The following is a 25,330-nucleotide window of genomic DNA, read 5'->3' on the forward strand; positions in this document are numbered from 1 at the left end:
GCAAACAGTCCAAAGGATGTTGTGGCTTGAGCCCTTATGGTCCTTAAACTCCTGACCCCTCTGGCTTGACCAGAATAAGTGGGCGCATGGCGCACTGATGGGTGTGAGGTCTGTGTGTGGGCCCATTGGGGGGTGGGAAAGCAGTAGGGGGCCACAATTTGTCAGGTCTTGGTGGCACAGTGTACGTGTGTGTTTTTGCAATAATGGTGTGTAATGACAGCTGTCAGCCCTACCACATTACTCTAGAGGGTTTTTCTGGTACAAGAGTAATGGCAAACAGATTTGTTTGCCATTTTGTCATTTGCAGAGCAAAACAATGTTTATTTCTTTGTATAATTTGATAAAGCTTGAATGCAATGCCTCCAACATCAACTGATTTCGTGACTTGACAACGGAGTTTGGTCAATGTCTACATGCTTGTATAAATACAAATATATTGTATATCTACTAACATACCATTCTTACTATTTCTGCCAAATTAAGTATGCTTTTCTGAATCCAGCAATATTTATTATTATCGAAATTATTAGTATTAGTGGGCAGGACATTCTCATTCTAGACTGTAAAAAAAGAACTGTTGAGAACAGGCACCAATGTATTTATATATTTTTTTTGTTTTCAAGTTTTCTTAGTGATTCTTTGTTTTGCCCATATTTGGAATTTGTTTATTAAAATGCCTCATTCTGCCAATACATTTGTGAAGGCAACTACAGGTTTAGGTATTCACCTTATAAACCAAAGATATCTAAGTTTTAAAAGGTTGTATACTATATACAAAGACCTCAACACTTGACACATAAACCTAAAAAGAGGAGCTCTTAACATCACAACACAATTCATAATGACAAAACAAAAAAATGTAAGTCGTCAAATAGCAAATTAATAATCATTTAACAGCAGCAGCAGCAATATTTCAAAGATATTACAATTCTTAGTTCAGACAAGCGTGTTTGAATACATTTGGCAGAATTCTGTTTATGTAGTTAGAAATAACTTAGACTTCTTTGGAACTTGTTGCTTTTTTTTAGTGAGCTTTTGATTAGACAAAAATTTGTGTAGTGCAGGATGAGTCATCAATATTTTTGTTGGTTTTCCCAGAAGAGAAATGATGTTAAAGAGTGGATTAGATCTGGTCTTCAAGCCACAATCTCAAATTTTTAAAGTGAAGTAAAAGTAAAAGTGTTTCCATTGCCTCTCATTTCTAGTAATATCAGCCTGCGAGCACCTCCAGTTTCAATATTTAGACTGCAAAAAAACCAACCAACTTTTCCAAGTAAGACGTGTGTCCTATCCTCCCTTCTTTCACTCTACCCTTGCCTCCTCTGTCTCTCTCTCTTTCTAGTTTGCTCTCCAATTTTTGTCTACATTCCACTAGCTTCTCCCAAGCTATAAATATCCAGCCGAATGAAAGGAATAGAGAGAGCGAGAGACCGAAAAAGATGGGAGAGATGAAGGGTGACTTGAGGTGGAGGGGAAAAGAGAGAAAGAAAGTTATAGGCTGTGGGGGGCGAGTTTAAATGAAACCAGGTGGGGTCTTTGCTTTTGTGTGTGTGTGTGTGTGTGTGTGTGTGTGTGCGCGCGCACGGGGGCTGGTTCATATGTGTGTATGGAGGGGGGTTGGCTGCATGTGTGTGTGAATCTGTATGCTGTTTTTTCTGTCGTTGAGCTGGACACATTTGGAATTTTGGAATTTGGGCCGCAGACCAGGAATTTTCATCCTGGGGGGTCAGACGAGGGGGGCACAGGGGGCGGAGGATGGCCGTGCAGGGGGGCTGTATGGGGGTCGGAATGGGCCGTCCCTCTCTCCTCTCTTCCGTCTTTCCCTCCCTTGCATACATTCACAGTCCAGCTGTCCGTCTCCACACTCACTCTATCAGGCTGAGGAGTGAGGATAGAGGAGAAGACGTGCCACCACTGCACAGAGACAAGCAAGAGAGGGATCCACCGGAAACAAAAGAAGATAAACCACTGAATTCAAGAACACAGCAGGAAGAAAGAAAGAAAGAAAGACAGGCCTGTGAGTATAGCATGTTTACGAAAGAAAATCTAAAATTGCACTGTAATATTATGTCATCTTGCACTGTACTCCAATAGCTGTTGTTTGCATGGAGTCTTTGGGCATTGTGGATCTGCTCATCTAAAAGCAGAAATGTCAGGCTGAACTGAAGTTATGCCACAGACAGTGGGGCACAGGGAGAAAGCGATTAAGGGCAGACTAAGGAAAATTTCAACTAGCCGGGTTGCTCCAGGCTGTTTGAAGGGCTGCACACGTCACGCTCACTCTCCACGACTACAGACACCACACTGCGCTCTATAGAACGAACAATCAATCACATTATTCAGCAGATTCCTCATCTCCTACCATATTGTATCATCTCGTATCTTCCAACTTTCCATGCTCATACATAGTGTTGTATTTTCCTCAGCATTTATTACTCAACCATCATGATGGTTTTACACATCTCTACATGTCTGAAGTGTTGCAAAACTTTCCAATCGCTTTTCCAAGCACTGTTTCACAACCAGACTAATGCCATTGACTGTATGTTGTTACTCGAGCTCTGTGAACGTAAAATGGGGGACGTTGTTTAGATAATGTTTCTATTTTTAAAGACAAAAAGCTGATTCATACTAACTCCCGTCTGTTTGTACGAGCTGGTTTGATGTGAAAGACACAGCAGAATGGGACTATTACGCACAGACTCTCAAAGGTTTCTGAGGACACACAAAGGTTGGGGAATTTGTGGTAACACTTGTGTTTATCTGAAAGCGTTCTAAACTTCTCTGGAAGCACAGGTGTTATTATAAGAACGAAGGCTCAATAAAATGCCTATGTGACATCAGAACAGGGAACACTGCTTTACTGTACTTACATAGGCCACTGCTGTTGCATACTTTTTGTTTATGTTTTCTGCTAATTACTTATGTTAGATGTTTTATTTTATATGGCTGGATGCTGACTTGAGCGTTCATTTAAAAGCAGAGAGTGTGACAGAGAGCCGGGATATGCCAGACTGTTATAGCCACATTAGTTCTCTATTTTTGGAAATATTCATTTGTCATCTCAGGGCAGAACTGCTAAAGTAAGCAACATGAAAGTAGTGAGCATCACTGATGATGGCCAGAAAGAGTCTAGAAGTTGTATAATGTACAAACTATCATTCAAAAGTTTAGGGTCAGTAAGATTGGTATTTTTTTTAAGAAATTAATACTTGTATTCAACAAGAATGCATTAAATTGATCAAAAGTGACAGTAATAACATTTATAATGTTACAAAAGTCAAAAATTAATTAATCTTACTAAGTAAAAAAAAATAAAATAATATTAAGCAGCACACCTGTTTTGAACATTGGTTTCTTCACCATATTAGAATGATTTCTGAAGGATCATGTGACACTGTGTAATGATTTGTCATCACAGAAATACATTAAATTTTTTTTATATTTGAAACAGTTATTTTAAATTGTAATAATATTTCACAATATTACTGTTTTTACTGTATTTTGCTCTTCAAATAAATGCAGCCTTGGTGAGCATAACAAACTTTTGAAAAACAACCGTAGTGTACTTGGCTGATTTCAAGTTGTCGTAAAACCTAAGACGATCTTTGGTCTCTGTATACAGTAACACTGTAGCAATAAACAAACTTTTGAGTCGCTTAAAAAATGATTGCAGTTTAATTATTATAAATCAATGAGATAAACTGCATCTATGGTTCCTCTGATAGAAGACCAGAATGACACCTGTGAGAACTGGCCTTAAAGAAAATCAGTTAAGAAACAACTAATACATGTGTCTCTATGATGTCTTTGTTGACAGTCTGCGTGTTGCTGGGGCCATGGGGGTCCTGACATAAAAAACCCACTTAGGTTTGCACAGGTGGGAGGTAAGGAGGTAGTATTCATAAAATTATAAGTGCACCAACCAGCAAGGTTTCAAATTGGGGACCCTACATGAGTGCTTTGGCCACCATGTCAGATTTGGAGTTTAATGTCCAGCTGAGCACACCGAGCTAACCGTAGACATGACACTGGACTAGTTTATAAGGTTGAGAGAGAGGTAGGAGGAGAGCGTTTGTCATTACATGTGTGTGGTCTCTGCAGTGGTCTGCTCATGAAGTCCGTTCTTTATTACTTGTGTTATTGGCGGTCGTATAATCACTGCAGACTTTACAAAAGTCACGGCAAATGTTAAGCAAATAGACGCGCTGCTTCCCATCTAAAAGCACACGGTGCATCTGGAATGCTCCACATTTAATTTGCAGCCATACTGACTTATCTGCCAAAGAAAATTATTAAATAAATCTAAAAACAGTAGAACAGAGACTGGGACTTATAAAAGGGCATTCTGGGTAATCACTTGACCTTACCAGTGAACCTTGGGGGGTTCCCGGGAATGTGATACTGTGGGAAAAACAGCGAGTGTCTGGCTGACCGTTATTCAGAGTGGTGCCCACATCCTCTCCGCTGGCATTCCAGAAGGTCAAGTGCCACTCAGACAACATGGCAGACGATGTTACCCACGCCTCCACATTGCCCACACTCCGGCCAAGCGACTGAACCGTGCTCTCGCTGGCCTCAAGTTTGTTTATGATGGTTGATTTCAGGTTTTTCCCAGTCCGATGAAACACCACAGAGACAGCCTGATTCCAGATTTTAGCAGGATGCCACTTAACTATAATAGCACGTATAGGTCAGTATAGGAGTGGATAATTCACAGCCGAGGGATTCGTGAGAGTGTTTGGATTTCAGTGTGTTTGCGTGTGAAGTCGCAAGTGTTTCTTGTATGGTGTCTACTGTAAATCGCTTGAATCATTTCTTGTGGTTTGGGAGGAAAAGCACAACAATTCTATCTGGAGGCTGACGCAGCTGAGCTAGAACGTGCAGATTTGCACGTCATCCAGTGGTTTGCGGTTTGTCACACTGAGTCAAAATGACAAATACTTTTAGATTGGACTCTCTGAAAAAACAGCAACAACAACAACAACAACAACAACACACACAACAACTCAAAGAGCTACTGTTGGGCTCTGTGTCATGTTGGAGCAGCTTTTGCGTTTCCATACAACACCTGTCCTGCAAACAATGTCAATACGCGTGTATTTACAGAAAACAATCCCAGGAAAATAGTGCTGCATTTAATGTCTGTGTGATATTTTGCTCAGTGTAAACTGAACAACTTTTCACTCCCCTCAAAGAATTACAGTTAATATTTAGATTTTTCTTGTGTTGTGTGAATGAAGAACATTTTACAATAAGGGGTTACGTTATTAATGCATTAGGTGTCATGAATTAACAATAAACAATGCTTTTGAAGCATTTATTAATCTAGATTAACATTAGCCTACATGCTAATACAGTGCACACAAATATTCATTTCATAATAATTAAGAATATTGAATTATTTAGTAGTAGGCTATTAGTATTTAATAAACTAAACATTTAGTATTTAAATAGGTCTATTTTTTGTTTAGCACATGTACCATTGCTATTGGTAGGCTACTCTGTGAAGTACCTTGGAGTACTGTATAAATAACATTAACATGATCAACATTCAGTGCCATGGTATAAATCATCTAATACAATCATTGTTCCACAGTATTGCAACATTACTTTTGTGCACAGGTAAAGAGCCTAGGTCTTAATCTTTATGTCTACCTCACATTGTCCACAGCGAAACAGACTAGGATCAAGTTGCATTTTTAATACAACCACTAGAGGGAGTCTGGTTATCAAGCAATTTCAGCGGTCCTGTGCATTGAGTGAGTGAGCAGCACCACTTGGATAAATGAGAGGTCCTGATATTACATTAAAATCTGATATACTAAAGAAAGCCGAAATAAATCACACAGACATCCGTTCTGACTTTTAGTTATGATTAATACAGCGGTATAACTTAAATGTGTTCAAACCTGAAAGTTTGTTTCTGAAGTTTTCTCAAGCTGTTTGTTTCTCATCCACAGGTTCCTCAGTGAACTTTATCGCTGCATCATCACTGTACCAGCGCGCGCGCGCGTGCACATCTGTCTGTTCTCAACACTCTTGGAAGGTGTTTTTGTGTCTGCTCATCAGAGCCTGTTGAAGGTGTGTGTGAGGATGCGGCCCGGGTGTGTTTTGGTCTTTTGTATGTGCATCTCTGTGTTTCTCCGTCGCGCTATTTCACAGCCACCCACAGAAACTGACACCTACACGGTAAGGAGGAACGAAACCTTCCCCTGTCTCTCTCCCTCCTTTCTCTCTCTAAATAAATCTTCATATCATAACTTATGTTACATCATTTAATATCATCTTCATATCTTACATTACACATAGGTTACTGTACTGTGTAACTATTAGATTTATAGATCACCTATATAAGGTTTAATGAACTAATTCATGTGTTTTTCTATAGGAATGTACAGATGGATATCACTGGGATTCACAGACTCAGCACTGCAAAGGTAAAACATTTTCAGTTTCATGCTGTGTTCAATGCTGATTACGGATATTTGTAGAAGTTCACTTTACTTAAATAATAATAATAATAATAATAAAAAAAAACATTCATTTGCAACACCCTGGAAAATCATCAAGCACAGACAACATTTAGTTAAATCACACAGATTAAGAGTTTTGGATATGATAGATATATGTAATATACGTCATATATAAGCCTACTTAGTTATTACACATACAATGTGTATTTATATAAAATATACTCTTCCGTTCAAAAGTTTGGGGTCAGAAATATATATATATATATTTAAATAAATTATTACTTTTATTCAGTAAGAACATATTAAATTAATCACATGTGACAGTAAAGACATTTATAATGGTACACAATATTTATTTTTAACTTTCTATTCATCAAATATTATTAAGCCATATTAAGTTTCTTAAAAATAGAAAACATTTTAAATTGCAATTATATTTCACAATATTACAGTATCAAATAAATGCAAAAACCTGATGATTATAAGAGACGTTTGAACTGTAGTGTATATTATTATATCTTTAAATTAATATAATTTGACATTCTGAAAAATGACTGTTCCAATAGTAGTTTAAGTCTTCTTAACAGTTTTGTAAACCCATGGCATTCAAACAGACTGTATATCCTGCTTATCCTGTCTGCAGATATAAATGAATGTGAGACAATCCCAGAGGCCTGTAAGGGAGAGATGAAGTGCTTCAACCACTATGGCGGGTACCTGTGCCTTCCTCGCTCTGCCTCGGTCATCCCCGCCCCTGATCCGCCCAACCAGGTCCATCCCAGCCTAGAGAACATGGCCAGCGAGTCATTCAACCTGTGCCCTTCAGGTTTTGAGCCCCAGGGAGACAGCTGCGTGGGTGAGTGTGTGAAAACGAGTGTGTGTTTTCAGAACAGATGTCAGGTGAGTGTGCGGGAATCAGCTCTTGTAATCAGTAGCATGCCTTTGTAGAGAGTCATGTGTGTCCAGGTCAAAATCAGTTATGTGAATGGGATGGTTGTGGTGGGGGTTATTGCATGCAATGTTTTAGTTTTGACTGTTAGCGCTTGAATGACTCAGGCAGAAACAGGTGGTCAGGGGAAGTGGTCAGCTAGTTTTTGCGCCCCTACAACTATGCGAGTCATGCTGAAGTCTTGGCAGGTGGCTGGTCTGCAGGGGGCCGAAGAATTTACTAAGACTGAGGCATCCCAGCTGTCGTCTATCGTCAAGAGGAAGCAAATACAGATAATGTTACTCAAGACCGCAGTGTAGTTTTCACTTCCCATGAGCAGTAAACCAATAAATGCTGCAATAACTACATTCCAGAGTTATGCTAGCTCCAATGCCATAAACTGAGAAGACAAAGAAAAGATAAAAACTGAACCAGAGATGTGTCCACAATAAATTTTCATTATTGTCTCACAAAAACAGATGTGGATGAGTGTGAACGGGACAGTCACGACTGCCAGCCCAGTCAGCAGTGTTTCAATACAGAAGGCTCCTTCTCCTGCCAGTGTCCAGATGGGTATCGCAAAGTGGGCACAGAATGCATCGGTGAGAAATGAAACGCCTGTCTAATTCTGTAGCAATAAGACAACAGAGTTCACGTCTCCAAAAAAAGCAAATCACAAAGATATGTCTTTATTTATTCATACTCATGTCATTCCAAGCCTTCACATTGTGAAAAATAAGTTTGCTTCACTGTCCTGAATGTGGACTTGTAGAGTATTTCAAAACTTAATAATTATTTTTTAATTACACTTATTTTGGTGTGTCGACTAACGTATTAAAGCACACATGAAGTACTTGATACATTTTCTAGTTGTTACTAATGATAGTTATTATACTTTAAATTTACTAAATTGTAACTTCATAATTCTAAATGTGTAATTATAATCATATGTAAATGCATTACATAAAAGTTTCAATAAAAATGACATTTAAGTATATTTTAGACATACATTCGACTGTACACAAGCATAATCTTTTAAAGTGTATTATTTGCACAATAAGTTCTGTTTTACATATGGCTTGTGTACATTGCAAGTCTTCTGAAGCCATACAAAAAAATTGATGTGAGGTTCCAGTACCTCAAATGTTATTACTAGCTTGACAAATTAAGAGATATATGATCTTAATTTGGTATATATTATTATCTAAATATTATCTTGATATTTAATATTTAAAAATATCTATAAATATTAACTTTAAAATACTTTGGAAACTTAGGAATTTTGTATCCACACATATTTATATAATCAGTTCAATTTAGTAAGTTGTTCTGTTTGAGTGAAGTGTGCCTTAACTCACATAAAATGGAGAGGTGATCTGTCATTATCTGTCCAATCATACCAATGAGGAATATAATTCTTTTTATTTGTAATCTAATTTAATGTTTTCATACTTTTCAGACATTGACGAGTGCCGGTACCGCTATTGCCAACATCGCTGTGTTAATGTCCCTGGCTCATTCTCCTGCCAGTGTGAGCCTGGTTTCCAGCTGGCTGGCAACAATCGCTCCTGTATTGGTAAGCCAACCCACACGCTTACTCCCACGCCCCGTTTTGCCATACCCTGAGTCATAGGACAACCCACCCCACACACACACACACACACACACACACACACACACACACACACACACACACACACACACACACACACACACACACACACACACACAGCACTCAGAATCCAAACCCACGTGCTTACACAACTGCATCCTACACCTCATTTTCTTTAAGTAAGAGCCAAAATATAAACCAGTAAAAGAGCACTTTGTGCATGGAGGAAAACGAAGAATTGAGTCATTAAAGTCAGTGTGAACAGCTGTTTCCAGCACTTTATTGGATGCATTTCCAAATGAAACAAGCAGAAAAAAAAAAGCAGAACGTGACTTTAATTTATCCAGTTGATTGGCCCAGAATTGAGTCATGCCAGTTTGCTAAAACAATGTCAAAATAGCCATTTTGCTATTTTATAGTATCCAAATAGCCTGAGAGGCCAAACTTCAGTAGAAAATGAAAGTTTTTTTATTTTTACTTTGTTTCTATTACACTTTTATCATGTTGATTAAGTCTTTTAATTTCAAATTATTATGGTGATATTATGATTAATATTTTTTGCCTGTAGAATAAAATGCCCTACATTTTCGTCTACATTTCTGTAGAATAATGTTGTAACGAGGAGAATAGGATGTGGAACAAAGCCTTTCACCTTTTTTTCTCCTCCCGGGTGATGGGAATGTACAGTTTGCTAATAGCATGTGCCTCGAGCCTCACATGTGTGCGGGAATCGGATGATACATTTTATTTGTGTTGCTTATGAACTACTTTTGTTTAAGTAACACTTGACAGCTGAATGCTTATAGAAGACAGCTTGTAGGAGTTTTCCTGGTGAAGTAGTGAATAAAATACAAACGGTGAAATGCCAACCTCCTCTTAAGTTTCTACTATACTTTCTTCTGCTGCAATTCACGTTGGCGAGCTATTCCCCCATTACCAACGCAAGACGTGTTACTGTGTGCATTAAGCATCAGTAAATAGGGTCAATTTTGACTTAATAAAATCTCATTGGGTGCATCAAAATTAAACAGAACATTTCCTTCCTTTAGGGTATCCCTAAAACAAACGATTATGAACTGAGATTTGATTTGCTCAGCCACTTAAAATTATTAGACAAAAATGGCCAGTCCACCTCAGAAAGTATTTCTTTTCTTAATTATCCGATTGCCTTTTTTAGTGACTGCAATTCTTCACTGCTTGCCTTGCGATGAATGTTTTCACATATGATCCCGTATTGTCATTCTGTTGCACTCAGATGTTGATGAGTGTGGCATGGGGGCCCCCTGCAGTCAGAGGTGTTATAACACGTACGGGACGTTCCTCTGTCGATGTGAGCAGGGTTATGAGCTCGGGCCGGATGGCTTTGCCTGCAACGGTAAGCTGGGAGCAAACATAAACCAAAATAAATACACATATTTGTGAAAAATATTTATGCAACTTACAACTGGAGCAACTGATCAAATTCCTTCTGTCTACAGACATAGACGAGTGCAGCTACTCCAGTTACCTGTGCCAGTATCAGTGTGTTAATGAACACGGCAAGTTCTCCTGTGTCTGTCCTGATGGCTATCAGCTCTTGGGCACACGCCTCTGCCAAGGTTCGCCTCAATTTAACGCTCTCGTTAAACGCTTTGCTTCCCAATTCACTCATAGGATAAAAGAAACATTATTTTCCCCAATTTTTCTTTCAATCTAGACATAAACGAATGTGAGACAGGAGCTCATCAGTGCTCTGATGGACAGACTTGTGTGAACATTCATGGAGGTCACAAATGTGTTGACACCAAAAGCTGTCAGGAACCCTATGTACAAGTGTCTGAAAAGTAAGTTAACAATTTGGTATTACCACAAGCACTTGCAGTTCAGTTCACGCACTGGAACTTCGGAGAGATTTTCCTCTTCATTAATTGTCCATTGTTCTTCATTACTGCCTATTTGGGACATACCTAACATGGTTTCTCAAATCACCCAGTTTATTTTTCCATATCTCAGGCCAGTTCTTGAGTTTGTGCCTCTGAACAGGTCTCAAAATAATCTGCAAAGTTCCACAAGCTTTTAATGAAAAACAGGTGGTCGGGCATTTCTGAAGAAATTTCCGGTTCGATGGATGGCATCCAAAATTTTAAGCCAATTTGCTGGACATATGGTACACATTCTTCTATAATTTGGTACAGTTGTGGCTAACACAGTCATTAGTCATGCCAAAACCTGACCTAGTGAGTAAAAACAATACTATTTTTAGTATATATTCAGTCTAAATCAGTCCAATCCTGTACAATTTTGTTGATTCATTTTAGTGCAGATCAGTTCAAATCTATTCAGTTCACTTTCGTTTAGTGCTGAAACCTTTTACAGTCAATCTGATATAATTGTCTCTCTTCATTGCAGTCGCTGTATGTGTCCTGTCACAAAGCCCAGCTGTCGAGACATGCCCTACTCCATTGTGCATCGCTACATGAGCATCACATCCGAGCGCTCCGTCCCCTCAGATATCTTTCAGATCCAGGCCACCAGCGTCTACCCTGGAGCCTATAACACCTTCCGCATCCGTTCTGGAGATGACAATGGAGATTTTTACATCAGGGTATGTTCAGATTTTAATTACTGCAGATTCTGAAACCTTATTTTGGTGGTGTGCTGGATACTATTATTGGTTTTTGCAATTCATTTGTCTTGTTTTCCAGTACAATGATATAAACACCCTCAAAACAAGCTAGATTTATATCTTGAATCAAATTCAATTTCTTTCCCCATTGGCAAAATATATTCTTGGATGCACAGTACCATTCATAGGTTTTGGGACTTTGGAGCTAAAAAAAAAAAAAAAAGTTTTAGAAGTCTCTTATGCTCACCAAGGCTGCATATATTTAATAAAAAATACAGCAAAAACTATAATATTGTGAAATATTATTACAATTTAAAGTAACTTTTCTATTTTTATGTATTTTAAAATGTAATTTATTCCTGTGGTGGTAAAGCTGAATTTTCAGCATCATTACTCTAGTCTTCAGTGTCACATGATCCTTCAGAAATCATTCTAATATGATGATTTGCTGCTCAAGAAACATGTATTATTATCAGTTTTGAAAACACTTTTTTTAGGATTATTTCAAAAGAAATATTATCAAGTTATTTAAAATAGAAATCTTTTGTAACATTATAAATGTCTTTACTGTGACTTTTGTGCATCCTTGCTGAAAAAAAAAAAAAAAATATATATATATATATATATATATATATAGTTAAAAATTATATCAACAGCAGTGTATATATAAATTTTAAAAGTCACAGTGTTTTGTCCATGAAATCAAGAAGATTAGTGTCATCACGACTAATACATATCTCACACTGCCAAGTTTTGAAATGATCTTGTGCCTGTCATGTGCCTTTCCTCAGCAAATCAACAACATCAGTGCCATGCTTGTTCTCGCCCGCGCCGTGAACGGCCCCAGAGAGTACGTGCTGGATTTGGAGATGGTTTCTGTCAACCCACTCATGAGCTACCACACCAGTTCTGCCCTGCGCTTAACCATCTATGTTGGGCCTTATGCTTTTTAACTGAAAGAGATGCAGAGATGCCTAGAAAGGTAAACGGGGTGGAAGAGTGGAAGCACTGATTGATTCATCCAACAAGGAGGGCTTATGAGCTGGATATGTCTGCCAAATGACAGACATCATTTCCAAGATTGTACAGAAGTCATGTACCAACCTATTCAACTTCTACATCGTAAATAATAAAAAAGCTGGCATTATATTTTAAGGGCAATATGTCTACAAGATAACAACTCACTAGATTGTGTCTTATGGAAAATGGCGAAGTTACCAGCTGCACTATGATCCCAAACCTGCTGTACAACCTATGTAAACTGTCTTTTGTCATTTCTAAATGCCTGTTTCTCAGGATGAGGGGTGCAGCTCTGTTCCTCTCTTTCCTATGGTTTGCTCTTCCAGTTCAGAAGTCAGCAATAATAATGAACCCCTCCTATTCAAATAGATGTAGCAATAACAAAACCAAGGCTGTAAAAAGTATCTCTGTATGTTCTTAGTGTCAAAAGCCTCTATTAATGTTCCACTATGTATAATCCATCTCTTGAGTTCAGTATTGTTGTTATTCATTATTGTTATTCAGTAACCACTCAGTCATTCCAAACCTCTACCCCACCACCACCACCATCAATAATGCTCACATTTCCTTGTGCTGTATTTTTTATACCAAGGTGCCATTGTTGTATTTTCGATCCTGGATTTATTACTGTAATAAATTTGATGAGACCATAAAAATCTGGCTCCAGACCCACATATGTTAGCATTCCCGCTGGGATGTTTTCTTGGCATTTCTCTGCTATGCATCTTCTTCCGCCAAATGGAAAATGCTCACGTGCCCTGCTTAACCCTTCCACCCACCCTTCCTATCTCTTGAGTCATCTAACCATGGGATAGACTGAACCCCATTGAGGAGCTGTCCGCCTCTCTATAGCCTTATTAGCACAAGCCTGACAGAGAAAGAGATCTGATTTAGAGGTGAGAGAATTATATATATTCAGTATAGTCTACAGCATCTTGCCTAAACTATATAGGAAAACGTTTAAGGTGGAAAACAATGGCGATTTATTATTTATTAAATCAAAGTCCAAAACTCAATCTTTTATAATCAATACTATGTTGTTTCCACTGAGTCACAGATCCAGGTTAATAGAACTTTCTGGATCTGATCCGGATCCAACACTAGCAGCAAGAGGGCCCTTTCTCAGAATAGCAGAGAACTTCTCTGAATGGATTTACAGTGGCTTGAATCATAAATGGAGTTACTGTATTTGAGGCTAATGGGGTAATGATGTCACAAGACTTACATGATTTTGTGTAGGTGTTCTTGTTCGTGTTAGGTTGTGCAAAATATTTAATATTTAAATAGCAAAAAAAAAAAGTACATGCTAAAATGCATACTTTTTGGAATAAATGTTAAGTACTATAATATAATTAATATAATATAATACAGAATTAAAATAGTCCTCATTTGACTGAAATTTCCCTTTTATTTTAAATGTAGACTATTGGTATTATTTATATTACTAATAATTATATATTGTATATTATATATTGTACTTAAAAAAATTCTGCACAAACTAATATGAACAAGAACTTCCATCCATTCTCCAAACTGCTCATCCTCTAGAGTCTTAGGATACACTATATTGTATTATGTTAATATTATGCTATTATATAATAATACTGATAATAATTAGTATTATTATTAGCCTATATATTGTATATTATAGTATATCGGCATTTAAAATGGTCTTATTTTGACTGACATTGCCACTTCATTTCAAAAGTAGACAAATATATATTGTTATATTATATTATCTATTGTCTAATATGCTTATCCTCTAGAGGGCCATGACATTATTATATCAATAATATACTACAGATTTTTTTTTTCTTTGGATTATGCCTTTATAAAAAAAAAAAAAAAAACTTTAAATATGCATAATGTTCGAATTATGCTGCATTACACAAGTATAGACTGATCTGGACAGCAAAATCAAGATCATTCCAGCATCAAAGATACATTCAGCCTATTTGCAGTAACATGAATGCAGTTCTAGAACCTTCCACCAGCCATCAACAGCATCACTGCTTACGTTTGTTCTTTAGCAGCTTCTCAGGAGTGACCACTTGCACTGATCAATCACAGCCGAAAAAAGCAATGGGAAAATACCCACTTTTGCGTTTCATCGTCCCCGGCGCTGCTCGCCCATCCCACTACTGTCCTGTCTCCAGTTATCTGTGCCCACAAACACACACACTCACACACACAAAGAGTTCTACTCTCTCTGATACAACCCAGTGATGACTCATTCCCCGCAAAGTCTTACATAATCGCAGGTCTGAAAACTAACTCTAGTCTGCCACTTGGGGGCAGTGCAGCACACAGAGTCTCAGGCCCAAAATAGACATAACTTGAAGTGATGGAATCTTGCAGCTGGTTTTGTAACCTAATTGTCCAGTGAACCAGATTCTTTACCTCCTTCCTGTAAACTGACTGGCTACATGTTCCAGAGCTAGACTGTTCAACTGTGAATGAATGGCATCTCGTACACGCATGTAGTCGGTCACACGCACACAAACATGCACACCTGAGAATCTAGGTGAGTAATACAACGGGCACATTAATTCGGAAACGTAGATGGACACAGATGGCACCAGCAGGTTGCTTCGATCATTACCTCACAGCAGAGATCACAATATAAAGACGTGTTCTTTAGGAAGTGGGTGATGGGGATATACGTGGGTGAGAACATGGCATTCTCGTGCCGTTTCCTGTTGGATGGCAGACAAACGCCAAACCCAACTGTGAGACAAACGCAGGAGCGAGATGTGCTGTACCCACCCAGCAGGCACAGAGAGCGAGGAGGGCTGATGAGCTCTGCCAATATGCCTCCGCATGTGGAGGTGTCCTTCAGAAAAGGTGTGTGTGTGTGTGTGTGTTTGCGTTTGCATGGGTGTGTGAAAATGTTACTTACAGACTCATGTGTCATGGTGTCCTATGGAGTGGAGGAACACACCAAAGTTCATGCCAAATGTGACCTCATTTATGGGTCAGGAACAGTTGAGTGGGTGGAATGGGAATGGACCAGATGTCCTGGGATTGAACTGTTCTCTTGTTCAAGTGCTCTTTTTATAATGAATCATGTAAACTTTCTTTCTTCTCCGCTCTCTTTTGAAACGACTGCTGGCTATGAACGAAGGCCAAATGTGTTTGTCATTCAACCAAAAAACAGGCTTTTCAAAACAACATAATGTATAATAACATATGTTGTTATATGTTATGTTATATGAAATTATGTTATGCGATGTTATGTATTATAAGTTATGTTGTGTTATATGTTATGTTATATGTTGTTATATGCAATGTGATGTTATATATTATATGTTGTTAAATGTTATGTTATGTTATGTTATGTTATGTTATGTTATGTTATGTTATTATACATATATATATAATGTAATTATGTAATAATTTATGTTGTTATATATGTGATATATATATACATATATATATATATATATGTATATATAACATATATAACAACATAAATTATAATACATAACACAACACAAAACACATAACACATATTTTTGATCATCTTGAACCATGTGAACTTAATTCTTTTGAACCGACTGCTGGCTATGAACGAAAGCCAAATGTGTTTGTTATTTGACTTAAAACAGGCAGTACTACTGTACTTATTCATCACTTTCTCGCTGTGAAGGTGATTCTTAAAGGAACACTCCGACTTTTTGGGACTTTAGCTTATTCACAGTATCCCCCAGAGTTAGATAAGTCCATACATACCTTTTTCATTTCTGTGCGTTCTGTAAGTGTTATTTGACGCACCCACCGCTAGCCTAGCTTAGCACAAAGACTGGATGTAAATGGATAAGGTAGCATACTAATCCCAATAAGTGACAAAATAATGCAAACATTTTCCTATTTACATGTTGTGATCTGTATAGTCACAGCGTGTACAAATAACAAGGCTATATGAGACAGAGACCATTTTTAATCGTATAAATACTGGGAACTATATTCTCACTAGGCATAGGAGCACAGCTACTTGGGCGGAGTGATTAGCGCAGCACACGAGACGCCCTGTTGATGGTTCCGTAAACAAAATAAACGTGACTAACTAGCTAGTAGCGAACGTGACTCGTGATCATGGCTGACTTTGAGGAATTGTCAGAGGAATTTTACTGGGTATCAAACCAAGATCCAGAACCATATAGTTTTGAGCCAGAATACACAGACGAGGAGTTACAAACTTTGGAAGCTGTAAGACAAGATACAGCGAACACCCATGATTGTAAACTATAAATTTACTATCTAGTAATTGCTGACTCTATTACTCCAACTCTGAGCGAACTCTCTGCTCCTCACCACAGGCCGTCTCGTGTGCTGCGCTAATCACTCCGCCCAAGTAGCTGTGCTCCTACGCCTAGTGAGAATATAGTTCCCAGTATTTATACGATTAAAAATGGTCTCTGTCTCATATAGCCTTGTTATTTGTACATGCTGTGACTATACAGATCACAACATGTAAATAGAAAATGTTTGCATTATTTTGTCAATTATTGGGATTAGTATGCTACCTTATCCATTTACATCCAGTCTTTGTGCTAAGCTAGGCTAGCGGTGGGTGTGTCAAATAACACTTACAGAACGCACAGAAATGAAAAAGGTATGTATGGACTTATCTAACTCTGAGGGATACTGTGAATAAGCTAAAGTCCCAAAAAGTCAGAGTGTTCCTTTAATGCTGTGTCTGCAATCTCTCCTTTTGTCCTCACCAGTGAAACTGTGGCAATTTTTTTTGGCAATTCCAAAAAACAAAAAACTGCTGATCAGATTATTTCTCGCACAGCCAGGAACGAATACAGTTTTATAGCCAGGAACGAGAGCGTTTTTCCTTCACGCTTGAGTGCGCACATTAATTGAGACACAGGACCCCTCAGGAAATTCCCCACAAACTCTGCTGCTGTCAGTCATTGAGAGAGAACCACTATATTTACCTGGACATCCATGGTTATTTTTGAATGAAAAGAGGAAACACTATTGCCCTCCACCAGCTTTTTCAAACACATTAAGCCATTACAAAACAAGCCCTCACCGTTCGTGACATCCACTGCATTAATGGCATTACAAACAACAGATCAGTATTCATGATATCTATATTCGCTAAGCGTGTGTGGGGAGGCAGTGGGCAAAGCAAACAGGACTTTTACTTTTAGTCCTAAATATAAACAAAATAAACATGCCAACCTCCCGGATAACAACCCAGTTTAAACTAGTTCTAAGTGCTTTATATTATATCTGGATTTTATTTTCTGTGGAACATAAAATAAGATTTTTTGCCCAAACACGAACACTGGACCTCATTGACTTTCATTGTATGGACAAAAACACATCAGGCATATTTAGAATATAATTCCGTTTCATAAAGGTTTTCATTTTTCCCTGAACTACACCCTTGAAAATAAAGGTTCTTTATTGACATCAATGTTCCATAAAGAACCTTTAACTTTTTTATGGAACAATTACATTGTACAAAATGGCCTTTGGATTATATGATGTTTTATTAACAAAGTTCAGGAGGAACACGCTCAAATGATCTATCCAATCAGCACGAGAGGAGGCCTAATGTCTGTCTGTCTGTCTGTCTGTCTGTCTGTCTGTCTGTCTGTCTATCTATCTATCTATCTATCTCTGTCTGTCTGTCTGTCTGTCTGTCTGTCTGTCTGTCTGTCTGTCTGTCTGTCTGTCTGTCTGTCTGTCTGTCTGTCTGTCTATCTATCTATCTATCTATCTATCTATCTATCTATCTATCTATCTATCTATCTATCTATCTATCTATCTATCTATCTATCTATCTATCTATCTGGCCAACTCACCTATGTTCCTATGTCCTAAGGTACATCAATACAGATTGAACTGGATTTCCTGGCAGAGTTGTCTAATAAAACTAATATAATATTAGAAATAGCCTTTATAATCAAAGGTGTCAACTGTGATGTTTTGCGACCCTCGATGGACAGTTGGGTGATTGGGGTTTACACAGTAGCTCTATTAGCATGCGACATTAGCTTCAGTCCACTGCGTCCTGATTAAAGAAGGATCTCCATAGAAGAGCAGACAGGGCCATCTTTCACAGATGGAGAGTAAAAAGGGACACATGTTGGTCACTGATAATTGGGCCATTTGTTTAAGGGAATTAAACTGACCTCTGAATATTACCAACACGCCTTGATTAGGGCCTTGTCTGAGCTGGAGTGACTTTGATAACAAGAGTCATCTACCTCATCTGCCACTGATTGGCTATTCAGATGAGCCTAACGAGGATGGCTAATTACATTATATGGCTCACAACCTGGGAACCAGAATCAGGATTGACAGGTCATTTCATATAAGAAGTTATAGCGAATATGTGGTTTAGTGTGCTACATTTCTTTATACTGTATGCTTTCATAATCTCACCCTTGAATACAAGGAGCCATCATCAAGCTTCATGCTCATTGTGGTCAGTGAAAGATACCTCTACAACCCACCCTAATTTTTTTCTCCCTGCGCAAATGTGGTTACTATGATACGACAACGTGTTGCTATGGGCGCGTGGGCGTGCGAGCAGAGGGGACGGCAATAAAGAGACAATTCCTTCAAAGAAGGGAGCATACGTTTTTAAATCAGTAAAAACATATGAAACGCTAAGCATCCAGAATCATCACTGCACTCTCACAATGAGCAAAAACCCTTTATTGCTTAATGTATTTCATGCATATATAGCCTATTTTGATTTGAGGCCTATTGCTTCAGATTGAATGTCAAGAGAGGGGAACAACGTCTTTTCGGACTAACTCTGTCAGAGATGGAGAGAGAGACAGAAAAGCGACTCTATCCTCATGATGAGTGAATGAGTAATGTGTGAGAGACTGTCACCATGAATGAGCCTGCGGGTGAGAGTCTGAATGCTGAGTGTTAACATAGGGTGTTAAAAAACAGCTTCTGTGGCAAAACTAAATAACGCATCAGGCAGATTTAACACCATATTGCAAAAATGCAAATCACACTCACATTCCACTGATCCTCCAGATGACTTCATTCTGTTCATGAAGCATTAAGGCAAATATAATGTACAACTCTTTTCATGGTCCTGCTCTTCATCAAACCCTGTAAAAAAAAAATCCAAAAATTAGACATCATCCTGTGACTGGGGAAGTACCCTCAACCCTCAAAGTAACTTTACACGTGCATGGTTATATTAAAAAACTGAGACATTTCCCTTCGTTTGTGCCCTTCGTTTACACGCAAACGGAGAATTCGCCTCTGAAAACGATTCTTTCTAAAAACTCCGGCCAGAGTGGAGATTTTGGAAAACTTCGTTTGCACGTTTGCTTGTAAACTGAGAAAAACTGAGTTTTAGGCAGCCGACGTCACAATGTGCGACAGAACTTGCACCTGCGTCAAAAGTGCGACCTTGTTCAAAAGAGAAAGAGGAAGTGATTCGTTGCTGTTGTTGCTATTTTCAGGATTCTAATTGGCTAACGTGGGCTTGAGCTTCTCGTTACACTGCCACCTACAGGTTTGGCATGCTCTTGACGGCATATATACACGGGTTCGTGTAAACGAACACTTTTCTGAAAACTGACAGGTGTGCACAATGTTATTTTTGAAAACGGTGAGGGTGAAATGTCCGTTTATGAAAATAGCAGGCCACGTGTAAACGTAGGGAAGGTGGAGGGTTTCTGAAACCCAAATGTTGATCAGCGAGTTGACTGACTACTGATACAGCAGGAACCAATCAGCTATGTCCTATAGATAATGGTGAAATTGCAAGCAGATTGAGTTAAGGACCTTTCCGCCTGCGCCTTCTAGAGTTTCATTACATAATTTTGTATATCAGTCTTTCTACATCCAAATTTCACATTTAATTCAGTGAGTTACTTGCCTGTTCTTTGTAATTATTTGGGAAACTTACAGCCCGTAGGGCGTCATATATTGACGCTTTTGACATTTCGTCTACATCGAACGCACATGGCACCCTTTAAGGCCTATTTATACTTCTGCGTCAAACTCACGCCGTAGCTACGTCGTAGGCTGTGTGTAGCGCGGGTACCCTTCGGCGTACCCTGACGTGCACCTCTCCAAAAATTTAACAACGCATCAACTCTACGCAGACGCAAACGCTGTGATTGGTCTGCTAGGAACGCTCCCTTGGGTTTCACACGCTCCCTCTGCATGCGCGTCAATGTGGACAGAAGTATAATGAGGCCTTTAAGCGTCAATATGAGACGCAGATAGATATGGGCCAGAAGGCGCCTCCTAGCGGTCTAACCCTAACCCTACACCAGACCTAAACCTACCCATAACCGAACAAAGCTCTGTGCGTCTCATATTGACGCTAAAGGTTGCCAAGTGCATTCGATGTAGACAAAATTTCAAAAGCGTCAGTATATGACGCCCAAGCATGAGAATGCGTTGAAACTTACTAGCAATTTCTGAGTGAAAAATTTTCAAAGTAAACCTTCACCAAATCTTTTTCATTAAAGGAGTTTGGAACAATCCATTGTTGCTTACTTTCAATAGATTGTCTTTGTTTTTGCTAGGAAGGAAATTTTGGGTTCTGAAAGTTTCTGTGCATTTCATACAGATGCACTAACCTCTTATTTCGTAAGATGAAGGAAAATATGATTTCTTATCATATGACCCTTATAAGCAGATTTGGTGTTCGTTCGGCACAAGTGATTCAGAGCGTGAGTTGAGAAACTGTCAGGTAATGGACTCCCCATTCATAAATTCATACCAATGATTCAGTGAGCCAAAAAAAAAAAAACTTTCTATTGTTCAAATCCAGCCATAGTGAATGACACAGGTCATTCTGCTTCTCTACTGCCAACTGTGCGGAAGCGTTCACGCTGCTGAAATGATCACTAATCATGGAGAAAATAGCGGTTCCTAGGGGGAAATACATATTTGCTTGCAAAGAGAGGGAGTCGAGGGGAAATTGAGGATGGATAAAAGCAATAATCGTAACTTTAGCCTGGAGCTAAAAAAAGCCACTGAAGTACCTTACTTTCTCCCCCCCTCCCTGCTTGTTCCTCATTCTCTTCCTCTTTCTAACCATCTCTGCCCACTCTCTTCTCTTCTAATAGTTATGCAATGCTTCATCAAACTTCACGTCCTCTCGTTTTTCCATTGATTTGTCGACCTTGCATTTGCATTTTTCTAATTTAATATATATTCTCTATTCTCTAAGTTGTATTTTAATCGGCATATAACAATTTGAATGATTAGTTGAACTGGCAAATTAACATGTACATCGAGATTCCTAGAAATAGTCCACACGATATTATTCTTATTTAACAATATATTAAAATATATTCTTATGCATTTTAGTAATTTCTTTTCTTTGACTTAAAAGGATTTTTAAATCCTAGATTTTCAACATGTTTCAAACACACTACTGTGAGAGGGATGAAGAGCAACCCTGGGTACTACAAATATTGTTTTAAAGACAGTTGCACTACACATTGAGAACATTACAGTCAGATTTGAAATGCACAGAGATGGGCAAGGAGAAAGAAGAAGCACACGCTGAATCACTGATCATTTTCTTGCTACTATCAAAGGCAGACCTGAATGGCGAAGAAAAATGGATCTCTTATGGTCACTAAGAGCTGCATTATTTTAAAAGGAATTGCATCTTTCTTACTTTTTGTGAGGTTTAGATCAGAAGCTCATGGAGGTGTTTTGTAATGCAATGCCTTTGGCGTAATATGAAATGAGATGGGAGAACAGAGAGCGAGCGACAGACTGAAAAGGGAAAAAAATCTGCTGCTTGAGGTCTGTTTTGATGTCACATCTACATCACGTCACCATGGCAACCTTGCATCAGCAACAACTTATGAAGGGAGAGAGAGAGAGAGAGAGAGAGAGAGAGAGAGAGAGGGAGCGAAAAAGAAGGGTGAGAGCAAAATGTGCTGGCATGTAGCGCTAGAACTGAGTAGTGAGCTTAAACAGTAAGAGGGAGAAAATAGACCGTATGGAATTAAAGAACGCTTTTTCTAGACTATTTATAGACTGGTGGAAATGATTCTTTAAAAAAAATGGAGAAAGTGATTTAAAGGGAAAGATATGCAAAAACTAAAGCATGTACTGACATTTGTCAATGAAAATGTACAAAAGAGTCATGAATTAGTACAGTCACCATTCACAGACACTGAAAAGCACAAGAGAGATAGAAATACTTCAGCAAAAGTCATTTTCCCACTGTTCTGAGCCCTGGGTCTAAAAATACACTGCACAAAAAAAAAAAAAAAACCTCACCCGGCTGCAGGCTGGGGAAGTATCTCTGACAGAGATGGGGAAGGGAGGGAGGGAGGGAGTGTGTGGGTGTCTGAGTGTTACATCTGCTCACTCACAGTAGTTTATATGAATCAACCAGCGCTGAACCACGGCTGAACAATGCATTAGATAATTTATTCTACTTAAATCTAGATTATTTAAATACCACGACAGGTGCAACTTCATTGGCCTCTCAGTAGGCTAGACAACGGAAACATACCGGCACATGATGTGCTGGACTCTCTCGCCTTTAAAGTCAACCCCACACCTTACTCTTTACCTCTATCTCTCTCCTCACTTTCAGACTGTTTCAATCCTTCCTCTTCCTCTCTTCTCTTACTCTGGCTTCAGCAGGAGTGGGAGGTGTTGCTAGGCGACAGGCTAGCTCCTTTCTTTCAAGAGGCAGAGTGAAGACCTTGATTCTCTCTGTGTAAAAATAAACAGCAGTGCGGAGAGAAAGAATCTTGAGATAGAGGAACAACGTACTTCAACTGCACAAGAGGCCAATGACATTTTGTTTCTCATTAAAGCATTTTTTCGCAGTTTGATTGTACTCACAAAAGTCTTTGACGGAAAAGCAGGATTAAACTTGCACAGATGACTTTAGAATTACCTCAGATGGGTCCAAACATAACGCATTTGTATTTTAATGCATGACAAGATGGGTGATATAAATTTGCAATAAATCGCATTATCTTTAACGTTCCTGCACACAAGTCTTGAAATGAATTAAAAAGTAACCATTCATACTTGAAAAGACTAGAATAATTCATTGTTATTTTTGTCCACTGTGTGTAAAATTATAGGAGGCTTCAAGTGGGCACAGTCAACTCAGTCATGTACTCTGGGCACAGGCATAATGACTTCTTCCTGTTCCCTGGGATATACTGCTAACAGTGGGATACTGTATCATGCTGGCCATTATCCATTTACTCACATCCGGCAGTCAAACACTGAACGTTTATCTTCTGCCTTCAAAACCTGGATTGCAACATAACAAGTATGAAAAATGGAACACTTTGAAAAGGCAAATTCGTACGAATGATAAAACGTTGGCTAATTCGTACTAATTCGTACGACCTCACTCGTACAAATTTGTACGATTTGTCTAAACCCACGTGATGGGTAGGTTTAGGGGCGGGGTCAGGGGTAGGTCATTCGTATGAATTCATACGAATTGGCCAATTCGTAAAATATGTACGATTTTGCAAAAAACGTACTAATTCGTACGAGTCAGGTCGTATGAATTCGTACGAATAAGCCACCTCGTAGAATTTGTACGTTTTCCCGTGAGATCGGGCTCGTTTTATCCTCACCTTTAACATAGCTTTCCTAGATTTTGTGTGAATGATTCTGAATTAGGAAGGAAATGCATTATTTTGGTATTCTTTTGTGCAATTCTTCTTATTAAGGTCTGTAAAGAAAGCCGAAGGATTATTAAACTTTATCCTCACAATAGGTCTTTCTTATAAGAATTTGCTCTTGGACTGCATTCAGTTGAACATAAATGGGTGATGAAGGCTGAACGCTGGTGTTCCATATTGTACTGTCCCTCTTTTGAAGATGCCAAAGAGCAGAGGCTATTCATACAATCTATACCTTGAGAAAGCCACACAGAAAGCCTGGCACGCTTCAGTGTTTCTGAATCACTCTGTGGGCTGGCTGAACAGAAAAACCTGCCAACTATTTTAAGAGGTGAAATTTGTTAAAGGGTGACCACTGCCAGGGTTTAATCACGGACGGCGCACTGAAGGATGGATCATTAGGGATCGGGTTGATCTATCTTCAGCATTAGCTAATGTATGATTCTGCCACTGAATTTGAGAGCATCTTAATTAGTCTTAGCAAGTACAAGATGCTTTAGGAGCTAAATCAAAACTTAGTCAATAGACTAGGGCCTACCAAACAAGACATTCATTTGGTTAATGAGATCCTAAAGGGAAATTAAGAGTCCTGTGTATAGCAACGCTCTCTGGATTCTTTTCTGCTAATCCCACTATAAACGCATTTGCACAAATGATTGTTTTTCATGCTGTATACAATTTCTGCATTAAATGTGATCCGAGCTTATTGAAAACTTCTCTTATGTTGAAAATAATTTCTTAAACCAACGTAAACCGGTTAGCCAATCACCCATCCTGCTCAAGCTGGTTTGTTTCAAATGCGTTTAAGATGGAATTTGGGTTGGGAGAATTCTAGCCGAAAACAACAAAAACAGAAATTAGATTCTCGCATAAATCTTTTTCGACCCTCAATTACTCATACACAAATATACACAAATGCATTATTAAAAAGGCTAAATGTGTCGCCGAGGACGGTGAAGCTCTTTGAGTGCGTTTGTCAGGCGACTATCCAAAAGCTAATTTTAGAAAAGCGAAACGGTCATCTCACGCGCGCAACAGGTTTCAGTGATGTGC

General features: G+C 38.6%; 1 protein-coding gene across 1 annotated transcript; it reads left to right on the plus strand.

Moving 5' to 3' along the window:
• Positions 1–1,398: 1,398 nt before the first annotated feature.
• On the plus strand, positions 1,399–13,292 carry efemp2a (EGF containing fibulin extracellular matrix protein 2a). The gene is made up of 11 exons (XM_081383604.1): positions 1,399–2,017; positions 5,964–6,192; positions 6,392–6,440; positions 7,120–7,332; positions 7,884–8,006; positions 8,864–8,980; positions 10,272–10,391; positions 10,495–10,614; positions 10,713–10,839; positions 11,405–11,600; positions 12,413–13,292. The coding sequence occupies exons 2-11, from the start codon at positions 6,097–6,099 to the stop codon at positions 12,572–12,574; spliced, it is 1,323 nt and encodes a 440-aa protein (XP_081239730.1). The 5' UTR covers positions 1,399–2,017; positions 5,964–6,096; the 3' UTR covers positions 12,575–13,292.
• The last annotated feature ends 12,038 nt before the right edge of the window (positions 13,293–25,330 follow it).

This window comes from Scardinius erythrophthalmus, assembly GCF_964197995.2.
Source record: "Scardinius erythrophthalmus genome assembly, chromosome: 13".
Classification (NCBI taxonomy): domain Eukaryota; kingdom Metazoa; phylum Chordata; class Actinopteri; order Cypriniformes; family Leuciscidae; genus Scardinius; species Scardinius erythrophthalmus.

Bases quoted from the DNA above. Each gene is read 5' to 3' on its own strand.
- efemp2a (XM_081383604.1), top strand. From the start codon at position 6,097: ATGCGGCCCGGGTGTGTTTTGGTCTTTTGTATGTGCATCTCTGTGTTT. The intron at 10,615-10,712 runs GTTCGCCTCAAT...CTTTCAATCTAG, and splicing joins GGGCACACGCCTCTGCCAAG to ACATAAACGAATGTGAGACA. The intron at 11,601-12,412 runs GTATGTTCAGAT...GCCTTTCCTCAG, and splicing joins ATGGAGATTTTTACATCAGG to CAAATCAACAACATCAGTGC.